The 23,166-nt window shown below is 37.4% G+C and overlaps 1 protein-coding gene across 1 annotated transcript; it reads left to right on the top strand.

Moving 5' to 3' along the window:
- Positions 1 to 30: 30 nt before the first annotated feature.
- ranbp3a (RAN binding protein 3a) lies at positions 31 to 21,834 on the top strand. Its single transcript, XM_017714301.1, has 16 exons — positions 31 to 78; positions 5,667 to 5,722; positions 5,828 to 5,864; positions 6,311 to 6,400; positions 6,503 to 6,574; positions 7,335 to 7,400; positions 8,066 to 8,158; positions 9,682 to 9,881; positions 10,012 to 10,118; positions 12,751 to 12,826; positions 12,932 to 13,037; positions 13,393 to 13,517; positions 15,439 to 15,565; positions 15,861 to 16,003; positions 16,297 to 16,480; positions 18,180 to 21,834. Exons 1-16 carry the CDS (start codon positions 57 to 59, stop codon positions 18,221 to 18,223), a joined length of 1,548 nt encoding a protein of 515 aa, XP_017569790.1. The 5' UTR covers positions 31 to 56; the 3' UTR covers positions 18,224 to 21,834.
- Positions 21,835 to 23,166: the final 1,332 nt, after the last annotated feature.

Below are 23,166 nucleotides of genomic sequence, written 5' to 3'. Positions count from 1 at the left end.
AAACAAAAACAAAAAGCCCTTATCGCATTGGCTCATGGGTACAGCCAAGGACTGAAATGGCGGACTTGTCAAATGAAGGTAAGGAACCGGAGAGTGGTAATTTGCTGCGGGGGACACAGACCGGTGTTTCCGAGCTTCTGTTTCTGAAAGCTGAACAACTGTAACCTTGAATGCTTTAAACTGAGTTAGTAGTGTTTTCATTTAAACAACCCTGTTGCGCCAAATCGCTAGCGGGCTAACGTTAGCTGGCTTTAGTCGGCTTCTTATTCGCGAGCTTCTTATATTAATTTCCCGTTCCACCTTAAATGGTGCAGCATCCACATTCTGGCGCGTACAGGCACCAGAATGGAACTGCTTACTATTTAAGGTGGAACGGGCAATCCGAATAACGGTAGTTCCAGAAGTTAGCGGGTAGCTAAAGCTAGCGCACTGTGAATGTTGGTAAATGAGGAGGAACAGAAGGAGGAGTGGCTGAACAGCCGCTGTGCAGCTACAGCGAACGTTAATCAGACTACGGAGATATTAACTCGCTTTCTTTGCTTAAGTTAGCTACTCTTTCTTTATGCAAGTGTAAGTCTAGGGAGGAAAGGAATACAAGCTAGCTAATATAAACTACATTTCCATGCATGCACTTTTGCCGGAGCATTTGTGTGGACTTTTTTGGGGGGTAGTGCTTGTTCGTCTTAGAGCTGTAGAAAGTGATTAGTTGAGGTGGTGTAACACAGCTAGCTGCTAACTAGACAGACGGTAGGTTAACGTAGTTAATTATGAATCGTTTGGCTAAAATAAATTATAATTAATGTCAACGTTTGTTTGGTAGCACTTTATTTTAAGGCTGCAGACACAACACTGTTAGGGACGTAGTAACGAATGCAGGTACATTTAATAACATAACTGAGTATTTATGTTAAGTTTATCAGTATTCACAAGATATTAAGTAAATGACATGGTGTTGACAAGGGATTTCGTGCTAAAATGTCAAGACATTTGTTGACATTGAAGTACCACTCCCAAGTAAAGGAGCTTTCATGGCAGAGGTGTAGTTAAGGGCCCATATCACAGAAAAACGAATTAACCTCACTTTTTAAACAAAATAATTGTATATAGCCTGTACCCGTCATTCACGCTTAAGTTATAAAGAGTGCAGACTGCTTTTTGAATGAAGTAAATTACTGGGGCAGCCAATCAGCTGTGATGTATTTACATATATCAGTCTTAAAGGGACAGACACTTAAACGGCCTGTTCAGTTCTGAGTGATAGGAGTTGGAAGATGGTCGTGTAAAATTTTTTGTTTTTGTGTTTACATAAAGCAACATACACGTCAGTGAAATATGAGGAATGTAGGATATATGTCATATATGCCCATAGTGACAGATTCAGTTAACAAGCTCTGTGCTCTGTGGAATATATAAAAATGCTCGGCAGGCCCAGTGGACCTCACTATTGGATTAAGATAGCAAAAGAGCTGAGTGACTTTGTTAGATGGCTCATTACTGGGCCACAAATGGCAGGATCTTCAGTCACAAGGACGGCTGAACTGGCTACTGTTTCAGTGTGAACAGTGGCTAAAGTGACGTGCATTTAGATCTGTGGGAAAGACATCAGCGAACAGTGTTGGGATTTGTGGTTGAAAATGCACATGCGTGACGCTCCAGCATTAGTGTGATATGTAAGAAGAAAAAAAAACTGAAGAGCATTTGTTCCTCAGATGATGCAGGAGGTGATCAGACTGTCAGCAAGAACAGTCCATCCACAACCAAACAGAGAGAGATATTGCAGTAGGGTTCCAGTGAATAAACGCCTCATTACAAAGACAGGTGCACATTTGACAGTTCAGTGGTGCAAAGACCACATGTGGAAAAACTGATATGGTCAGATAGAGTCATCCTTCACCATATTCTACACTTGTAGACAAGTGCATGTGTGGTGTACACCAAGAGAACCATACAGGCCTGAATCTTCAGTCCCTTTGTTGAGGAGGTCCGGTTTACTCTGTTATGCTACGAATCATGCAGCATGTGCCACCTTTATCATCAGAACATCGGTTGAGGCAAAATGTTTTGGAAGATAATGTTCTGTCTCTCCAGTACTGTACTGTTACAGAGATGTGTAGCTCTATGCCAGGCCGCACTGAAGCTGTGTTGGCTTGTGGTGCTTTTTCTAAGACACTTTTTTTTTTTTTTGCTCACTTTTCAAAAGATCACTCTTCTGATTAGCAGGAGTGGGCGGAGCTGAACTCCTGTAATCCAAATAGCTGGGTATATGTAAATTCACTGTTTTTGTGACTTCACAACAGCAATGAATTTGAAACATGAAAAGGGAGATCAATGTCATGCTGCCTGAATATTCCAAGATATTATATATGATATCATCTGTAGGAGTGTTTTACATTCTACAAAACTCCTACCGTCTTCCTGATAGCTGAAGCATCTTGTAGTTGGGTGGTATTGGGTTAATATAAATGACTGGTCCAAGCCTGCTATGTGTTATCCATTTTTGATTTTGATTATGGATGACATACATACGTACGCCATGATGGTTAGATTACAAAGATGAGGCATTACATAAGCTGTATTTTATTCATAGGCATACATGTTTTCGTTCAGTCTGCTGTTTGACTGCACATGTAATCAGTGTTCATCTGGGACTGAGCTTGTTGGAAATTGAAATTCCCATCTAAATAGATTTTCTGATTAAAAAGGAAAAGAGTGATGTTGTTTTCCATGACATGCAGTTTTAAGCTTCCTCATATCAATCATGGAAGGAGGAAAAAGCAGATGTTCTGCTTTCTGAGCTAAATGTCCTATAAAAAAAATAAAACCGTTTGATGTATGTAAACACTGTTACAGTTTTAACACATACCACAACCCGCTGTCCATACAGTCCATATATAGAAACTAAGCTGCAGTAACAGCAAATTTTAAATGTACTATTTTTATGATGTTATGAGAACCAAATCCTTTACATATAATCGCCTACAGCAGTTTAGCTCCACAGATTCACACTGAAGTTATAAAGAGTGTTTCATCCTGGACTGCATTTTGAATAAGAAACAGCACCCAGTAGCTAATCAGGACCTCATTTACATACGAGTCTTAAAAGGCACAGTAACAAAAATAGCCTGTTTAATTCTAAGGGATTAATACAGGTTTGGAATGATTTTTGATACATGAAACCACACAAGTATAATAAGCGAATCTCAGGGGAAAAATAAAATAGAACGAAAAAAGAGCCCTTTAACATTGAGAGCTCATCATAAATGGGTCACTTTTGATGCATCATGTGGTCGCCAGACATATGAGGAGATAATGTGCTGATCAGTGGACTGTGAAATTACAGAAAGCCATTCTGCTTGTTGCCCTCTCCTTACAGTAAGTTAAAAATAGACATGAGCAAATGATGGCACCATCATCATTTCTGCCATCATCATATCAGAAGCATCACTGGTATTGGGATTTTATTATTCTTATATTCCCCGTTGTCAGATGTGTGGTGGAATGGTAGTAGGCATTGCTTTTCACTTTTCACTTCGTTAAAGGGCTTATGTCATGTTTTTTGAAACTAGATTTTGATGCGCTGTGTGAACACTGTTAAAGTTTCAAAATTGATTGTACAGTCAAAAACTGAGCCACATGGGACTGGACTGAAATTATGGTTCTAGCTCAGATTAATTTTCCATCTGCAGCTGGATTATAACAATCATAACTATTGATATTTTTGGTCATTTTATGCCACCCTGAAGCATCTAATTTGCCTAATAGCTACCTTGCTTGCATGGTAGTAGCTTAGTCTGTTTTCACACCTAGTTTGTTTGCCAAAGTCCAAAAGAGACTTTTTTTATTTGGTTCGCTTGGTTTTACACTGCAACGGCTGAAGTGCACCAAATTATATATTTAAGTGCTTATTTACTGGTCAGAAATTTTGTAGTAGTACATGTGTTCTGTTATTCTTACATTTCCTGCCATTTGAGCTAAAACTGCCAACAATATTATTATTATTATTATTATTATTATTAACAATAATAATAATAAGGCATATTTGATATCTGCTTCTGTCTGAATGGTTTGTCAGTTTTAATATAACCATTCAGGTCACTGATATAATATGTTTCACGATCAATGTGGCAAAATTAAACATTGCTTTGCTGTTATTTTATTACTTGCCTGCGTTATTAGTCAGACGCAGCTCATTGGTGAAGTCCCTCGTTTGGTGCGGACGGTCATAAATATGCATTCCTACCTGCAGTGAACTGAATCAGGCTTCATTTGGAAGCAAATTGGGACCTATTTTTGTTGGACCATGGTTCATTTTTTTTTTGGTGTGCAACCAAGTACAGGTGGACCGTTCACCCATCAAGGCAGAAGTAAAAATTTTGTAGGTTCACACCAAACAAGGGAAGTATTGTAAAAAAGGGAAGCCCTTCATGGTTGCATAAAGCTTGAAAGGCTAAAAATGGCTACATGCTTGTGTGGGTTGTATAAATTAGAATGAGGAATAAGTAGGTTACGTCCAGCTCTTTAGAAAGTCTAAAAATAGCAATCAGTGCATCAACAAACTATTCTAGGTTCTATTCTGGTGCACTTAGTGGTCACATAACAGTGCTTGATGTCTTTATTTTCGTTTATTTTATTTTGAGTAAAGAATTAGCCAAATTGTTGTGTTTCTTGAGACAGAGGAGAACACTCTTGAATACCAAAAACATTTGCTCTTGTTGGTACTGACCTTTGGCACTAGACCGATGACCAAAGTTCAAGTTTTCTGATGCCTCCAGTCACTTTGTGCTGTAGAAAAAAGTTTTAAAAACAGCCCATTTTGAATTTATCATTGTTGTGAAAGTACAAACATGAATCCAGCAATTAAGTCCTCTTATTCACGTTAAAATGATGTGCAACTTCTGCATGTTGCAGCCCAAACTGCTTTTTGAAAAAGGTCTAGGCAATAAGAGCAGAGTTCATTTACATATATTAGTTTTACATGCATGATAACAAAAAATTTAATTCTGGAACAAAGACAGTTTGGAAAATGATCATACAAAAATTAACTGGGATATGTTATTGGTACATAAAACCACACAAATGCAATGAATAGACTTAAAAAATTGAAAAATATAGATTCTGGGCCCTGTAATGTTTAGGGGCTATAGATTTTTTTCTTGTACCTTTTTGAAAAGTATGTTTACACTGAAATGAAAGTTGTCTGTAAATGGTATGAAACCAAAACCTTTGTGCTCAAAGATGATTTTTTTTAAGATGGTTGGCTTGTAAATTAAATTACTGACCTCAGTAGTGAATGACAGAAGTTACATTAGGCCAATAATTGTAGTTATGCACTAGTGAAAGACAAAATAGCCTGCAAAGGAAACCATTTTTTTTCAAATGAACTACTATCTTACCATTATCAACATCACATACAAAACTACAAGTAGGTTCACTAGTGGTTTTGCATTGTAAATCCAATGATGTTGTAAACATCATCCCCTGGTTGCTGTCTCCACCACTGGAAAGAAATCAGAATCTGTAAATTTCTCTATGATCAACCAGTTCACATCAGATCACCTTGAATTACTTTGTTTACATCTCACAAGCTGATTTTTAAAAAAAATCTGTGGAATTCCGCTTTGACATGTATCCTACCCCAATGATTTATTCTCCTTTTATTTTTGCAGATAAACCTGATATAGCAGCACCAGTGCTTGTTCTTCAGAAAGACAGAGCACAGAAGGTATGTTTTTATATGTTCATCAGTTTATGCAACAGTATAGCATTATTTTAAAAATAGATCATGCACAATACTGGACTGTAATCTTCACACTCACTCTGTCCTCAGAGGTCAGCAGATGGATCTGGTGCAGAGGATGGAGAAGGTGAGGGTTGAGTCACAGTAATGAAAGGGAAATTACTCTGAAAATCAGCATAAAATGTATTTTTATTTGTTTATTAACGCAGTCCTGGGATCATAAAAGTGTTTCTGACTTGCGTATTGTGGTCACTGATGCTTTTGCTGCATTTACTGCTCACCTATATACATACTAAGGCATATGGAGATGTTTCTCATTTGTTGTCTTCTCATTTGGAAAAAAAAAATAGAGGCTGGATTCCATGTTGATTTAAAGTGGTACCAGACCATAGTGGGAGTCTATGTTGTTGTTTGAGCAGTAGTTTGAGATTCAGATAGATGGTGTGGATTGGCCTTGAGTAACATGAAGGAAATAATTCTTGGGGAAAAAATGGAAGGTGGATGGTGAGCAAAATGGAATGTGTGTGAATGTGATTAGTATTGACATTCATGTGTGATTCCCATGTTTTCCAGATTCTGATCAAGATGATAGCAGTTATTGTCCTCCTGCTAAGAGAGAAAACTTTTCTAAATCTTTCACACACTTCCCACCCTCTAACTCTGGTAATGGAGCAGTTTTATTTCTCTGTTGATGATGTTACTGATCATCTGGTCATTTCACATTTACCTGAGTTTTTATTGCTGTTTGTTTTTTCTCTTTTCCAGTTTCTAAGAATAATGTTTTCATGCCATCCAATTTCTCTCAGTCCCCAACTGGAAATTCTGATTCAGAGCCTGGTGAGACACAAAATTTGTACACTTGTACTTTATTTTAGGGCTGTGTATTGGCAAGAACCTGGCGGTACAATACGTATCATGATACAGGGATTATGATTAAATATATTGCGATTTTTAAAAAATCTAATTTTAGGAAAACTGTCATAGTATAAAAACACTCCACCATATGCATAAAATGTGAGTTAATGGAAAAAAATTACTTTTATGCAATCAGTACAGTGGAATCTGCATTTCCATTTATCACAGTTTCTGTTACATCCAACATCACAGCACTACTTTTTGTGTAGTCTGAACAATGGAATTAATATTTGCTTACATCAGTTAAAAAAAATTAAAATTCGTTTTTACCTCCTTGTACAACTTGGGCACAGCGATATCAGTGATGTTTTGTCAGGAGGATATGGTGCGACAAGGCTCCATTGTATTCGCCATATTACGGAAGCCTTGCTCTGACACATTGTGCTGCCTTGTCGAAATGTCCTTCCATAGGGTGTAAATATGGCAGCTCTGTACATAAAACCAGGTAGGACATTTTGATAGCCTAAGTCACATATAGCTGAAGTCAGCATCCTATTCATCAGCTTCTTGTTTGAATTTTTCTCTTCCACCTTAAATTATGCATCAGTTTTTATAACAATGCCTTAGGTGCCAGAATGTAACTACTGCACCATTTAAGATGGCATTTAAGTCTGTCTTTCAGTGATTGTATGAATGTAGTTTATATGTTTTTTGACTAGAATGTATGTTTTCTTTTGGACAGAGGAGAAGGTTGTGGGTTTTCGTCTGAGGCCACCAACGTTAATACATGGACAGGCACCAAGTGCTGGTAAGCGGTACCTAAACACTAATTCTATACACTGACCCTTAATCCTTAACTTTAATCAGTAATGTGATTGGTACTAATCAGTACTGCTACCACAATGTTGTGCAACAGGTCTTCCAAGAAAATTGGTTTAAACTATTTATCTGACAGTAAGTATTAATAGTATCTTGGTTAGAAAAATACATTTAGAAAAACACAAATTTGTCTCCTGACTTCTTACTTTACTCAAGCCATTGCATGGATTAGCTATTTCCAGCACACCTGAGTTATTGTAACATAAGATAGATTAGCTTAAGCAGGTTTTTGATGGTAACTGGTAACTTCATCAAGGAGAGTGTTGGGAATGGTTAACGCACATTAAAATCCAATATATTGTTTATCTATAATCAATGTAATGTTTGTCTTTTTGAACAAGTAAATGCTTACTGCCTAGTTAAATGACTTTACATGCCATTTTCCTAAGTGACCTTCACTTATGGTGGTTGAAGTAAAAGATCATCTCTTTATGGTTTTGTACACCATACATACGTCAATAGTAGAACCCTTTGAAAAAGTCCATATTATGTGAAATGTCATGAAATGTCTCTTGGAATTAAAATGTGTAGTACCACAACGACATAGCAAACCTAGTGTAATCAGACCATAACTATGTATGGTGTTTGATTCAGGAGTCCCAAGCCAGAAACCTAAGGAGCGGCAGCGCAGCGTCCTTCGTCCAGCTGTGCTTCAGGCACCTCCCTCCAGACCTTTCAGTCCATGCAGTGAGTGTATTAAAATAATGCAGTGCCATGAAAAAGTGTTTTGCCCCTTATTTCTGCTATTGTTAGCCTATTTGACACAAGTTTAAGATCCTAAAATAAAATTGAATATAAGACAAGGACACCGATTTGTAAATACAAAATATAGTTTTTAAATGCTCATTTAATTTATTTAAGGAAAACACTATCCAACACCAACTGTCTAAAAAAGAAATAACCCCTTAGATATTCAATCAACCAAGTCACCTAATTTAGTTCATAATTGGGATCAATTAAGCTAGACACACCCAGGCTTGCTTACTGTCAGCCTTGTTGAATGTACACATCACTTAAATAGAACCTTATCAGCAATTTGAAGTACGGTAAAAGGTCTCAACAAGCAGCATACTATGACATGATCAAAAGGAAAGACAGAGAGAGCAGGGTTCAGTCCCAGTTCAGATAAGCATTTGTTTAGGCTTTTAAATGTTTTGTGCATGCAATCGTGTGCATGAGGTAGTATGATCTGTGCTGTTAACGCAGCTCTTACTGATGGGTTTATCCTGGAAGCTCCTATCCTGATGATGATAAAAGTACAAATTATCATGCAGCCCTGGTGGTCGGCCTACCAAAATTGCTCCAGGAGCAGAGTGAAAACTCATCCGGGAAGTCACAAAAGAAACCACACAAACTTCCAAAGAACTGCAGGCCTCACTCGCCTCAGTTAAGGTACATTACACATGGCGTAAAGCTAGCACAGCATTGCAGAATACGAAAATAATACCAACAGTCAAACATGGTGGTGGTAGTGTGATGATGTGGGGAGCGCTTTGCTGCTTTAGGGCTTGGGTGACTTGACATAATCAATGGAATCATAAATTCTGCTCTTTACCAATCCTGTCCAAAGTTCTGTTAAAATTGTCTGGTCATCAATCCTTAAGTGCTGAAGCACTGAAGCTCAAGCACAGTTATGTAGCAAGACAACAGTCCAAAGCGCAAGAGGAATTGTCTATATTGTCTATGAGGCTGGGCGACCTCGGTCCACTCTGTGTGGAGTTTGCATGTTCTCCCCGTGTCTGCGTGGGTTTCCTCTGGGTACTCCAGTTTCCTATGACCGTCCAAAGACATGCTAAATTCCCCCTTGGTGTGAGTGTGTGTATGATTGTGTATGTCTGTCTGCAATGGACTGGCGACCTGTCCAGGATGTATCCTACCTTCCGCCTGATGACTACTGGGATAGGCTCTAGCACCCCCCTGCGACCCTGAGGGAGAAGCGGCTTAGAAAATGTGTGTGTGTGTGTGTGTGTGTGTGTGTGTGTGTGTGTGTGTGTGTGTGTGTGTGTGTGTGTGGGTATATTGTCTATGAACATTTGATACTGTTTAGTGTGACACATGCAAAAACAGGAAATCTGAAGCAGGGGCAAGGACTTTTTTTTTAATGGCCTTGTACATCTGTCAGTTTAGTCATTGTTAATAGAAGTATGAGTAGGATGATGTCAAAAGAGTTTGGAGCGTCTGTTTAATATTCTGTTTACGCCAAAATATAGGTAATAGTAGCAGTACGAATGGAGTGAAGAAGCCATCAGAAGCACAGCCTGAACCAGAGAGGAACTCTGATGGAAGCACACATCATGTGACAAAACACATTGGAGATGAATTCCAAAAAAATGGAGACAAAACTAAAGAACAAGTCCTGCCCCTGGAGTCATCATTTGTATTTGGACAAAATTTTAAAGACAGAATTAAGGTTTGCAGACTCTTTCTGAAATGGAATTGCAATTGAATTGTAAAACGTGCTTGTTTGTTTTTATTCATTTGGAAACCTTGATAGAAGATAGAAGTGTAATTAAGCACTTATTCCTTTTAAATCTGTGCAGGTGGATGAAGGTTCTGAAGCAGGAGATACCAAAGAAAGTGATTCCAGACCTGAAGTATCTCAGTCAGAAGAGACAAATTATTTCTTGCAGTACATCAATAACTCAAGGTAACGCATCTGAAACGTTTTACCATCTTGTTTCAACAGGAGGAGTTGGGCTAATGTAATATCTGTAATATTTCTGACAGATTCAGATGGAATAAGAAATCTCACAGTGTTAGGAGTGCCTGGCTATCTTAAGTAATTGCAGTGCGTCAATAATTTCTGACTTTACACCTAACAATCAGCATCACTGCACAAAATTATAAAAAGCAAGTTTTTTCTGTCATATTTTAATGTCCAGAATTGTACACTTTGAAGTAGGACAATACATATTGGTTTGATTTGAGCCGGAGAGAATACAAGTAAAGGTTTTGATTTGTTTTTTTATTTATAAACATCAAAGGGGGGGGGGGTTCTTTAAAGTCTTCTAGGGACTAAAAAGTACTCAGATGAGTCAAAACATTATGACCTTAATGTCAATGACATTATGACATATGTTTAATATGATGTTGGTCCTCAGTGTGCCTTTGAAACAGCTCTAACTCACTGAGGCTTGTAGGCTACAAAACCTCTGAAAGTGCCCTGTGGTATCTGCTGTGGTATCTGCAGTGGTTTGGAGGTGAGGTCAACACTTTGATCTCTTCATCATGTTCATCTAAATACTTCTGAACATGGTGTGCCATGTGGCAGAGCACATGGTCCTGCTGAAAGAGGCCTCACCATCGGGCGATACCATTGCCTTGAAGTGGTGTACCAGGTTTGCAACCATGTTTAAGTGGGTGGTACGTATCAAATTGATGTCCACATGAATGCCCAGGCCCAGGGTTTTCCAGTAGAATATTGCCACTCCACATGATGTGACAATGGGTTGCTCATGTGCCCATTGTAGGCACTTTCCACAGTGGACAGGGGTTAGCATGAGCACTCTGACAGGTCTATGGCTATGCAGCAGCATCCTTACTGTGTATTGTGACACATTCCTCACGTAACCATCATTAAAATTTTCTCTGACTTGTGCGATGATGGTGGCCCTTCAGTTCAGACCAGAAGGGTTAGACTTCATTACCCTCGTGCAGTGATGAGCCTGTGGCTCCCAACATCCTGTCACTGGTTTGTGGTTTGTCCCTCCTTCAACCTCTGCTGACCAGGAGCATCCCACAAGCCTTGCTGTTTTGGAGATGCTTGTCTGGCCATAATGATTTATCCCTTTTCAAAGTCGTTCAAGTCTTCACCCATGCCCATTTCTCACACACCCAACATGTCAGTAACGATAACCATTCGTTCACTGTCGAATATATCCCAGAACTTGACATGCACCATTGTCATGAGAAAATCACAATTATCTGTGATTGGCCTATGTTTTGGCATATCAGCGTACATGTATGTAATTTAAAATTCCTTTCTATTCAGTAGAGTCTTGTGTTTATACTCTAAGATTTTGTTAGTAACAATAATAATTTCCCTCTGACTCACTTTGTAATTCAACTATTGTTTCTTACTTCATCCCCTGGGTGTGCAACACTCACTTGTACACAGATTTGATTGGCTGTGTTGCATTACGTGATATTTAAAACACATGCAACTGGTCTGTGAGTTTCCTGGACCACTAAATTGGTACCGTAATGACTAGGAAAGTTACACCAATTAAAATACGACCATCCTGTCAAAGTTAAATGATTCTCCATAGTTTATCGGTTATAGATTTAGGTCCGCATAGAACAGTGTCTGGGTCTGGATCCGGACCGTGGTCTGCCTATTAGTGACCTCTGGTGTAGGCCTTTGGAAGTCCTAGATACATCACTTACTGTGAATAAGAGTGACAGTGTATGTAATCAGTATGTCGTTAGAAATGGAAAACAGTGGCCGCTCTATAAACCAGGCCTCTTCAGTGAAAGAGTCTATGTGAAATGGATACAATGTAAAATTTATGCTAATATGTCTGACAAGCTTTAAGGAATGTCTGTTTAATCTAGAATGGCCAAAAAAATTACTGTGAATTGTTGTTAGCTTAGTGCTAACAAACAACTTCATACAAGGACATAAGCGGATATAAGGACTATGTAGAGATGGGCTTTTTCTCATGTTTTGACATTTATGGCCCAAATTAAATGACTAGCTCTAATAGTCATGGTTTGCTACTAGCTGCCCTCACCATGAAATTTTCACCATGAAATGGACCGATAGAAATGATCCAAAATAATAGAACAACAATCTTTTTACCTTACCTTTTAATTTCCATTGTGAGTTCAGAATACGTTTTCCTCCTGAAAAGTTACTGGTTTGAAGACGCAAAATTTCTTTTTTCCCCTGACAGTGAGGAACAACTTCTTTAAGTGTCTTCAAACACTTCAAGCCTCAGAAATGTTTCCTTTAACTTTCAGCTTTTCCACTAAATGTAATAGAATATTTACAGACCTGGCCATTTGAACAGGATTCATATAAACTGGCATTATTTCTGCAGCTGGTTTTTATAGTAGATAAAAGCTTCTGGAATATTTACTGGCGCGGGAGCATGCAGTTGTAAAAATGACTGACATGGCGGATTTGGACAGGACTAAAATCAACGAAGAACCCCCTTAATAATTACGTTACCAAATCTCACCTAATTCCTAAAAAACAATCCTGTCCTGCTAGCTCTTTAAACTTTTTATGTATTTGTCCTCAAGCAGTAAGTTCCTAACATGTTTGTCTTTTTCAGCACACAGAAAGCTGATGATTGCAGCGACACCAGTACAAAGTTTGTTTTTGGGCAGAACATGTCAGATCGTGTTTTGGTAAGATGGCTGACAAATTATTCTCCAGCTCTGTGGCCTTGCCTCAGCTAGCCTTAACAGAGTCTTGTTGAAGCATCGTGTTGAGCAGTCTGTTGTTCCTTTTAGAGCCCACTGAAATGCAGCAAAGTGGCAGCAGAGGGCAGCGTGGGGTCTGAAGCGGAGAGTCTGGCCAGTGAACCCTGCTCATCACAAGATGTCAATTCAGAAAAAGGTATGCTGTTCAAATGTAAGCGTAATCGGAGAGGGGAAAAGTGCTCTCATTATCCTAAATGTTCACAAAAGGGAAATTCATCCACTGCAATTTTGTCAGTTAAAATTTTCCCGATCAGGTGCCAGTTGCACTTTCCAGAGCTTTTTTAACCTCTCAGTAAACTTGGTGAAACATACAGCTTTCATTCATACCATGACAATTTGACAGTCTTGGAAAACCAAAATTCCAGAACATAATAATTCCAAACCATTAATTTCTGATGAACTCTATTCTCATAGAACTGAACAGTCTCACATTCTTAAGCTAAAATGAAGTGCTAAGGAATGGCATGTGCGCGTGCATGTATGTGTTGTAGATGCTAACACAACAGAGTCTTTGGAGGAGTCAGCAGCTGCATACACAAAAGCTACTGCCAAGAAATGCTTGCTGGAGAAGGTGGAGGTGAGGACTGGAGAAGAGTCGGAAAGCAATGTTTTACAGGTAAGAACAAGTCCTTTTTTCAAGCACCATTAGGCCATTTCAATTCAGATTGCTTGGGCTTGACCTTAACCATGACAGATGTTGGAATCATTACAAGACAGTTTACTAGAAGTGATGTCAGAAGCACTTTTGAACACTTGTTTATGCCAGAGGTGAATGCCCTTTTTAAATACCTTTTTTAAAGGAATTTCCATATTATTAAATCATTTGACATGTAAACAAAGTCATTCAACTTGGTTAGATATTAAAGACACTACTGGATATCATGTAATGATTGGTTTGATATGACACACAATTCGCGAGAATTCTTAGAATGAGGGTGATTGGGACCAGCAGTCGTGATGTCTACAATGCAGTATAGCCATTTATTTACTATTCAAAGTGACCTCTGAATCTACACATATTTTGAGCTTTTATGATGTTGATAAGGATAAAATAGTAGTAATTACTAAAAAGTATGTTTACTTTGGGTACTATTTTGCCCTACAACATCCTGCATGTAACTCTACACCATGAATTGTATAAAAAATATATGTTTTGGGCCAAAACGGTACACATAGCTCAAACAGTATCAAGCAGCATATTTACAACCATTGCATGTATAAGCTTCTTGTGAAATGTGACTGTTTCCGTCGTTTAATATACTCTTCTCTTTGAATGCTGTTGTTGCAATACCTAACAAAGCTGACAACTGTAGATCAGTTCTACCTTTTTAAACAAGAAAACACCTGAATAGTTACAGTTCAGTCAAGTTTTATTATGTTTATTATGTTTATTATATTAAGCAAAAGAATAATAAGTGCTTACTCATGCAAACTGTTCTCTGAATGAGCTTGAGCTTCAAAATGAGTGACATTTAAGTGAGTTCAAGGGAACTTCAAATTCTCAGAATGGATCAACAGAGCGAATGGAGTCAACGGAGTTGATCACTTCAGACATCTGGTTCCTGTCATGACCACTATGAACAGTTTCATAGTTTCAGCAGTTAGAAGTTTCTCTAGAACAGTGCATTGCACATTACTATGAATCATTTCACAGTAAATTTCCTTTTAGCTGTGGTAAGGAAAAAACAGGAAAAATGACCAAAAAAGTACTTCGGCCCCACCTCTTCTCCTCCAAAAACACAATCAGCCATAAAAAGGGTAGTTTTCGTGTTGGATGAATAACGGATGCTTCCTCTTGAGATGTGAGCTAAAACTACCATTAACTGGTACAACTGGATGCTGATCACGACGGTTTCCACCATGCTGATTCTAAACCCTTTTTAGGTGGGCATCGCCCCCCCAAATGGGAAATGTTAAGCCCCTAAAAATATAATTTTTCTCCAAAGAAAATGCAGATTTTTTTTATCCGTTTATTTCCGCTGTTTCACTGTTTATATTTTTTTAAGGACGTGAATCTTATGCAGCCATTTAAAATTCTTTTTGGGGTCTGAGCCCCGCAAAGGTAATGAATTGTCACTGATTTCTGGTATTTCATGACTTGGCTGGCGTCAGCCGGACGACTTAGCCTAGTTAGCAATAAAGCACATCTTTGACACCTGCCTTCTCAGCTGCATCCTTAACAACACATCCTTGGTTATGTGGTCATGTTCAGTGTTTTCCAGTAACATAGTGTAATATACATACAAACACAAGGCTCACCAACCAGAACATTTTACTGTCCTGTTAAACATAAAAGCAGAATTTCATTTAGTTTCTCCCACTTCCTCTGCTGAAAATAAACACCAAAAAAGCCAAATTTTTAATTATCAGATTTAATAAAATTTGTGTCAAATAAAAAAAAGTTCACAAAAAAGCTCAAGTAGTGCAGTTTATATCCCTTAATATCTTTTGTTGCAGTAAATCCACTTTGCTTCAGATGTTCTGACATGGGTTGATGGAAAACATTAAACATTTATCTAAACATTTTTTTCCTGCAGATCCAGTGCAAGCTGTTTGTTTTTGAGAAGAGCTCACAGTCGTGGGTTGAGAGGGGATGCGGACTCCTGAGACTTAATGACATGTCGTCCACTGACATTCATAATGGAACGCTGCAGTCCAGACTAGGTAATCCGTGTGAACTGCATACTGAGCGCAGACGGAATCATGTCTGACCTTTTAGAAAAGGCTTTTGAAAATGCTGTATAATTTGAGACGTAATTTGAGCTTTCCAGGAGTAATTGGTAGAGCATTACCTCTCATGTACAATTTAAGATTCCTAGTCACCCAGTATAAATTTCACCTTACTCAAGCATTTTTCATTTATGACGTTTCCATATGCAGAGGCTGAATAAGACTCTTTTTCCCATCATAGTTTAGCTTGATAATGATTTGTGTTTGCATGCGTCTTTCTGTACTTCAGTGATGCGAACTCAAGGAAGTCTACGTCTGATTCTGAACACAAAACTCTGGGCCCAGATGCAGGTGGACAAAGCCAGTGAAAAGAGCATTCGCATTACTGCCATGGACACAGAGGACCTGGGAATTAAAGTCTTCCTTATATCAGTAAGACAGACTTCAGTCTTTGCTGTTCATAGGAAAAGGGGAAAATTAGGGTTGTTCCCGACTTAAGATTTTCTTGGTTTACCAAAAAGCCTGATTCCAAACTTCTGTTCCCAAAAATTAAGTTGTAATATAAAAAAGAAATATACTGTATGCAATTTGTCAACTTGCAGAATCTTAGTCATGCTGGACCACTGTTATTGGTGGGTTATCTCATTGATAGTGAGTGGATAGCCCTAGAAAGAAGTTGAGAGGTTGTCAGCTGTGCCATTGCTTTGCCTGTGCTTCTTTCTCAGGCGAGCTCTAAGGACTCAGGGCAACTGTTTGCAGCTCTGCATCACCGCATTCTGGCCCTGCGGAGTCATGCTGAGCAGGAGCTGGAGCCTCAGCCGACACTCCCAGAGGGTGAAGCCAGCCGGTCCAGTGATGAGGACGACTCTCATGCTGCCCCTATAACTGCTGCTTCTGCCCCTGTTTCAGGTAATGCCTGTAACATAAAACTAGCAGTCTTTCAGACTACTTATGTGGACACTATTTTGTAGGAAGTCTGCCCACTAGCGTCTGAAGTAATATATTCTAATACTGCAAACTGCTGACATTGTACTTTGTCATATCACTTTCACTCCAATGTGGAAGAAATACTACCCATGCATGTAATTGTACTGTGCATATAGACTGGTAATCTCGCAGGTGCTTTTTAACCAAAACAGTCTGGCTCTTTGTTGCATGCCAAACAGCTTTTTACTGCGTAGGCTGTCCCCAGGCAATCATTTGGCATTAACCCTTTCAGAACTAAACTAAAAAAAGGCCTTTCGGCTTTTGCATACCTTTGTAATTTGCATGATCATGTTGACAGCTTGATCAGCACAACCTCAGCTAATGAAATATAAACACTCCTGTGAAGAGCTGGATATTGGTCACAATTTCAGTACCACTACCAGCAGTAATATATTGATTCTGAACTATAAAAAATAGTGTCTGTGGCTTAAATCTGAAACAAATGTGTGGTAGGACTGTCCCAAATAATTTGGATACTTGAATATTTGTTTGTTACTTTGGTGTTTTGTTCGTTTCTTTATTTAGTGTATTGGAATAAAATGGATTTAAGAAGACCACTTTTACATTATCAATTCAAAATATTAAAACATTCTAGCTGGAATACATAATAATTCATGAATTCATGTTGTGCATTCTTGTCAACTTGCCTCAATTCAAGAAACTGCACTGCTTTCTATGTAGCAGTTGAAGGTAAAAGAGTAAATATGTCTGGGAGCAGTTTAAAGAAGAATTCCACTGATTTTAAACATCTCTATATTGGTATATCTTTGATATAAAAACAAAGTCATTCAGAGTGGTTTGATGTGAGAGAGTTCACTGTAGAGCAACTCTGATATCTTTACATTGGTGATGATAGGAACCAGGGATTATGATACCTGGAACACAAATATAGCAATTTTGTTTACTATCCAAAAGCACTGGTAAACCTACACCTAGAAACCTACTATCTTCTGAGATTTTAAATGTTTCACATTTTTATGTAAAGTGCTGGTAGTGGGCATATTTACTCTCTGCAAAGATCAAGAGGATAATCAAGAAGCACTAAAATAACATGCAAGGAGAATATAATTCAGACAGCTAATCGCCAGTCTAAGTTTTGGAACAAGCATGCTTAATGGCTCACAGATGCTCAAAAATGAGTATTTTTGTATTACAGTTTAGTATTGAATCATAGGGAATCATTCAACACTGTCATATTGAAATGATTTGCTTGGTAACATAAAAATACTGAATTTCAAAACCAATCTCTACACTACATTAGGAGGATTGAACCATTAGCAACCTAGCTAAGCAAAAAGATGTATTTAAAGTGTTACTCTATACATCACCAATTGAAAATTCCCCTCTAAAAATGTATACATGTGATGGACAAACTGGCCCTGGTTTAAAAGAGTAGTTTGATGAGGCAAGGTAATGGGTCCACATTGTGAAACTGGGGCTTGCTAGGGTAGTTGTCTTAATATCTTTAGTTACATTGGGAAAAACTCTCTTATTGTAAGAATTAAGAAGCCTCAGTGCCTTAAAACAACATGAAATTTCTTCCAGCAGCTGGTCTCATAGGACTACTGGACTTCTTGTCACTCCAGAATCTTCTGTTGATGTAGTACCATTTTACCTGCAGGTGTCACAGAGGGAGGGGAGACCAGGTCCGCAGAGAGCACGTAGCAGCAACTACTCAGAGTCTACTCTCAGCATTGCACACAGCCATGCAGCCAGCATTGATGGAAACATCCCAGACATCCATCACTCTGGCCTGAAGGCTAGTTCCAGTGAGATTAATATGCAGGTGTTTCTCCCTAAACTCACATTCACAGTCATGGGGTGGATAGCACTTTTTCTTTTCTGAGTAAAAAAGCATTTTCTAGGAAGGGGAGTAAAATTCTCAAGCTCATCACATTGATGCGTAATAGAGTGTCTGGGGTTTTGAATAGGTTTTGTTTCCTTTTCCCCGCCATAAGAATACTTAATTTTAGATGTTAGTAAAGGTGCTTAATTTAGTTTTGGACTAGTGTAGTCATTTTGTAAGAGGGCTGACATTTATGATGAAATACTAAAATGTCCCCTGTGCCAGACAAAGCAGAAAGTGGATGGTCATTATAGCTTAAGTAGGTTATAAGTATACTGACGTCTCTTTTTTGATTACTCCACTGTGCACTGTTAAAATATTATATTTATTTCAAATACGCTGAAGTCTAATTGTAGACTGAGTTTTAAAGTTTCTATAGTTTACCAGCTTGTGACTATGAATTATGCAAATTTTCAAATTTGAAATGACCAGAAACCAAGTTTAAATCTGTTATCCCAAATTGTCCAAATTGGAGCTGTTTTAATTGAATTTTGCAGCCGCTCTGTAGAGGATAAAAATATAGAATAAAAATGATGAACTAAGTGCATATTTTCTAATTGTTTCTATTGTATACAGTCTGTATATCCAATGACTTATTACACTCTTTTCCCTCTTTTTGATAAGTGACCAGTTTTACTACAGGATTTCTACAGAAAACCTTCTTGTTCACAGATTTTGATATTAATTATAACAGCTTATTCTCAAGGAGTAAATACACAATCCTGTTCTGAGTGGAGGGGAATTCAAGGAGATTTAAGGAGAAAACAAAATAAATAACAGAGTGGTCAAATATGTTCTGAATATACAACAAATTTCTGACTTAAGTTTTCTGATAATTAAATCTTTTTATGTGGTAAGGGTCCATTTACTTGTCCCAAATAATTGTCACAAATCACTGCAGTCAGATTATTATTTTGATTCTATGGTTTATTTTGATGTTTGCATTGAATGCAGTGACATGAAATTGAGGACGCACTGAGTTGAAATAAACTATACTGAAAATAAAAGAGTTTGAATTAATGTAAAAAAAATCTACAAAGTAATGAAAAAAATACAAATGATGAAATCTGCCACCAACAGGACAAATATACAAACATAAAACTAGACTTGCTAAAGTTATTACAAGGTGTAGGCTGCAGTATGTCCCACCGAATTCTCAGTACCAGAGGGTGGTTAGTCATCCAATGAATAGCAATGAATTTCATTAGTTTTGACTTATGCTTTGCACTTTGGTGATGTTATTTGTGATTTTTTTTTTTTTTGGCCCTTCAAAAAAAGCATTGGACTTTGGTATATGAATTAGTTTCTTTTTGTTGTTGTTGTTGTTGTTGTTGTTGTTGTTGTTGGTTTTTTCTTTTTCTTTTTTCTTTTTATTTTGGCTGAATTGGGTCATTGACATTTCTGTTTTTGTTTTTTTTTATCTATACCCAAAGCAAGCACATATATTCAAAGGCATACTGATGGGTCTGTTGTATTATTGCATCCACCCCAGCAGACAGCATTGAAATCTCTAACGAAATAACACTGCCATTTATTTAAAGGACTCTAGATGCTGTGAGAAATGATGTAGGATATGTAATGTTCCCACCAGTGCTTTGATGTTTGTGATCAGGACGTTTAAGAAGATGCTAAAGTCTAATATCCTTCTGTGAAGAGTAGAGCCCCTGTTTTTAACCCATGTATGTTCAAACCAAGAGAATAAGACACCTGAAATTTATTGTATTGTCGTTGTGCACTACCACTCCTGTACTGTCAAAAATCTTTGATGTGAAAATATGTATTTTAACAAAAAAAGGAGCAAGAAAAGACACAAAAAAGATGTAAAAGCGTTGATTGTAGGAAGTAGCCTTGAAGTTGAAAGATGACCAACTGTAGTTCAGTAGCATTTTGTGGTGTGTGCATTTTTTTTTTTTTTGTTTGTTTGTTTTAATTTTATTATAATCCCCCCCACAACATTCTGCCATGTACTCATAAACTCAAAATGCCTCTCACAAGGCACAGATATGAATGTATAGCTTTTCTGTATTTAAAGGGCCAAGGTTCTTCAGCACTTTCTCATCTGTATAAGTTATTTTCCCATCAATATGAATGAGTGTAAAGGATCGAGGGCTAAACGTTCAGGTACGAATGTTTGGTCAGTGAGAGCTGGGTGGCGTATTGGACTGGATTTGTTTACAGCAGATTATCTGTATTGCTTGGTGGAACACATTTAGGTTAGTATTTGCAAAGCGCAAGCTGCTAAAGTACAATGCCATTGCCATCTGTTGAACATCTTTCACTTCTTTTACTGAAATAACTCAACTTTTTTCCTTTTTTTTTTTTACTTCTCATCATGGCTTTGAAATGTTCTTTGAAGTAAAAGTTATCAGTCTGCTGGATAATAGACAGGACAAACATGGTTTCTAGGAAACATGGAGGCATTGTAAAATAGAGTCTACAATATGCAAAATATTTGTATTTTTTTATAAATTTTTTTGAAGTAATGCGTATATTTGGGATTATGGTCAAAGCAATAGTTGCATTTGTGAGGCTTAATTTGGGGTTTTAATGGTTTGTCTTTAAATCCCATTTCAGTCTTTTGGTAGACCAATTAAAACATTTGGCACTTTGCATTTTACATTTTTATGAATTTATTTCAAAACTCCAACTGCAAAAAGACCAATTTATATTTGTATGACAGTAATGCTGTGATTTTGCTTTTCTAGAGTGAACTTGGGTATTTGATTTGACTGATTTATCAGACATTCAGATTCATCTCTCACTTTGCATATTGCTTGCACATTTTTGTGCACAATGTGAATTTCTCCGGTAGTTTGCTGTCGAAATGATGGAGCTTGTCATTTGAGGGCAGTGTGTGTAGTGTCAGCTCAGAAGTGCAAGAATTTTGAACCAGGCATTTGAGCTTGATACATTTGTCAAAAGCCACTGTGTCTCAGGCTATGTGTGAAATTGAAATATCATTTTTCTTTCTGTTTTATTTATTGATTTTATTGATATCAAATTTTTTTTTGTTTTTGATAAACTATACTGTTTTAACAATTAGATTTGTTCTTTGAGCCATTGGGTTTCTGTTTTTGTTCATCAGTGGTTGTCTTTGCGATATTTTTTTTCCCCAGGAAGGTTACACTTAATCCACTTTAGTCAAGACAAGGCAGCGTCAACAATAACGTCTGGTTAAGATTAAGGTTTCAGGAGAAAATCTTGCATCGACTTTTACCTCACTTACTTTCCGCTGTGTAAATCGTCAGGGTGCAGAATGATTCTGGAGAGTAATTGTGGCCTCCTTATTTTTATTGTAACTGTTCATTTACAGCATCTTGTCCCATTATTTTTTGCTTTTAACTTTAGTGATAAAGAAAAGGGGGGGGGGTGCTGAATTGCCTGAAATGTAGGCTATTTGAGATCTATTAAAAAATATATGAAATTGTGACTTGTTCTGTGCTTCTTTACATTGATTAAAACATTGTGTCTGTAATATTAATGTCTTAGAACATATCTTACTATTAGGTTCATTGTGCTGCATCAGTGAGTCTAGAAACCGCAGGACCTTATTGGCTGTGAAAATACAATCGCAGGCATTTGTTTATTATTACATGACAATTCCACATTGACAAATCATAGACATTTACCAGCAGTGAACAATAAACTTTTTATACAGTGCGCCAAGTGATTTGTAAAGTTTCTAACGCTTGGCAGAGTGGCCAAACTGAAATATGCTTGTAACCTTTTCTTTCGATTCAGTCTTCCAAAGTACAGATTAATGTGGTTTTAAAGGGCACTTGAATCACATATTTCTGTTCTCATGCAAAATAAAACTGCACAAATAAGAAATTATCTGTTGAGTGAAATATGAAATATCAGATTGATGCCTGTCTGTTATGGCAGATCAGTGTGGGTCTACAGTACTGTGTAAAAGAGACCACCCTTTCATTTGTTTAACTTCCAGTTCATTCATGTACAGCATTAGGAATTTAAATGTGTGTATATATACTGAAAATTACACTGAAGCCTCAAATATTATATGTCTCAGATTTCCAGTTTGTGTTCTACACTCTTAATAAAAGATGGTTCCTCAAGTGTTCTTTAATAAAGAAAATGATTCTATTTACAGCCATACACACTCAAAAGTTAAAGTGATAGAAGTAAAGAGTGGACAAAGTAAATACTGTTAGATTTGACATTATATTTAGTTTTCAAATGATTCTCTGTAGTTTTCTGTTAACTGTGTTTCTTGCTTTCTGACACTGAAAATGAATAACCTGCAAATTAAATAAATTGAAGTGTGGTCTCTGTAATAATAGTACTAATTATTATTATTGTAATAATAATAATAATACCTTTTAATTTCACTGGCATTCAACAGTTTGTATTAACTGTTCAAAAGTTTGTAATCAGTGTTTTCAATGATATCCAGTTTGGTTGCTGATGCAACCAACATCCAGCCTTGTTAGTCATGCAATTGATGCAATGTCATATTTAAGTTTCAGATGATTAGCAGGACACTTGGAAACTGTAAATAAAAAGCTGACACTTTATTTTGAGTGGTCCTTTTTATATAAAACACTCAACAGACTTGCAGTAACATGTCAAAAACATATGAAGGTTAGGATTAAGTTTTGGGTTGAGGTTAAGGTCAAGGCTAGGATTAAGGCCAGGGTGAGGGTTAGGTTTTGCATAATGGAAGTAACATATTAAAAATACATCTATTTACTGTAAGTAATGTGTCAACAGAACATCTACAAGATATTTGATGTGTTACTGA

The sequence above is a fragment of the Pygocentrus nattereri genome, chromosome 15 (assembly GCF_015220715.1).
Source record: "Pygocentrus nattereri isolate fPygNat1 chromosome 15, fPygNat1.pri, whole genome shotgun sequence".
Classification (NCBI taxonomy): domain Eukaryota; kingdom Metazoa; phylum Chordata; class Actinopteri; order Characiformes; family Serrasalmidae; genus Pygocentrus; species Pygocentrus nattereri.
This window is presented reverse-complemented; position numbering and strand designations above follow the sequence as displayed.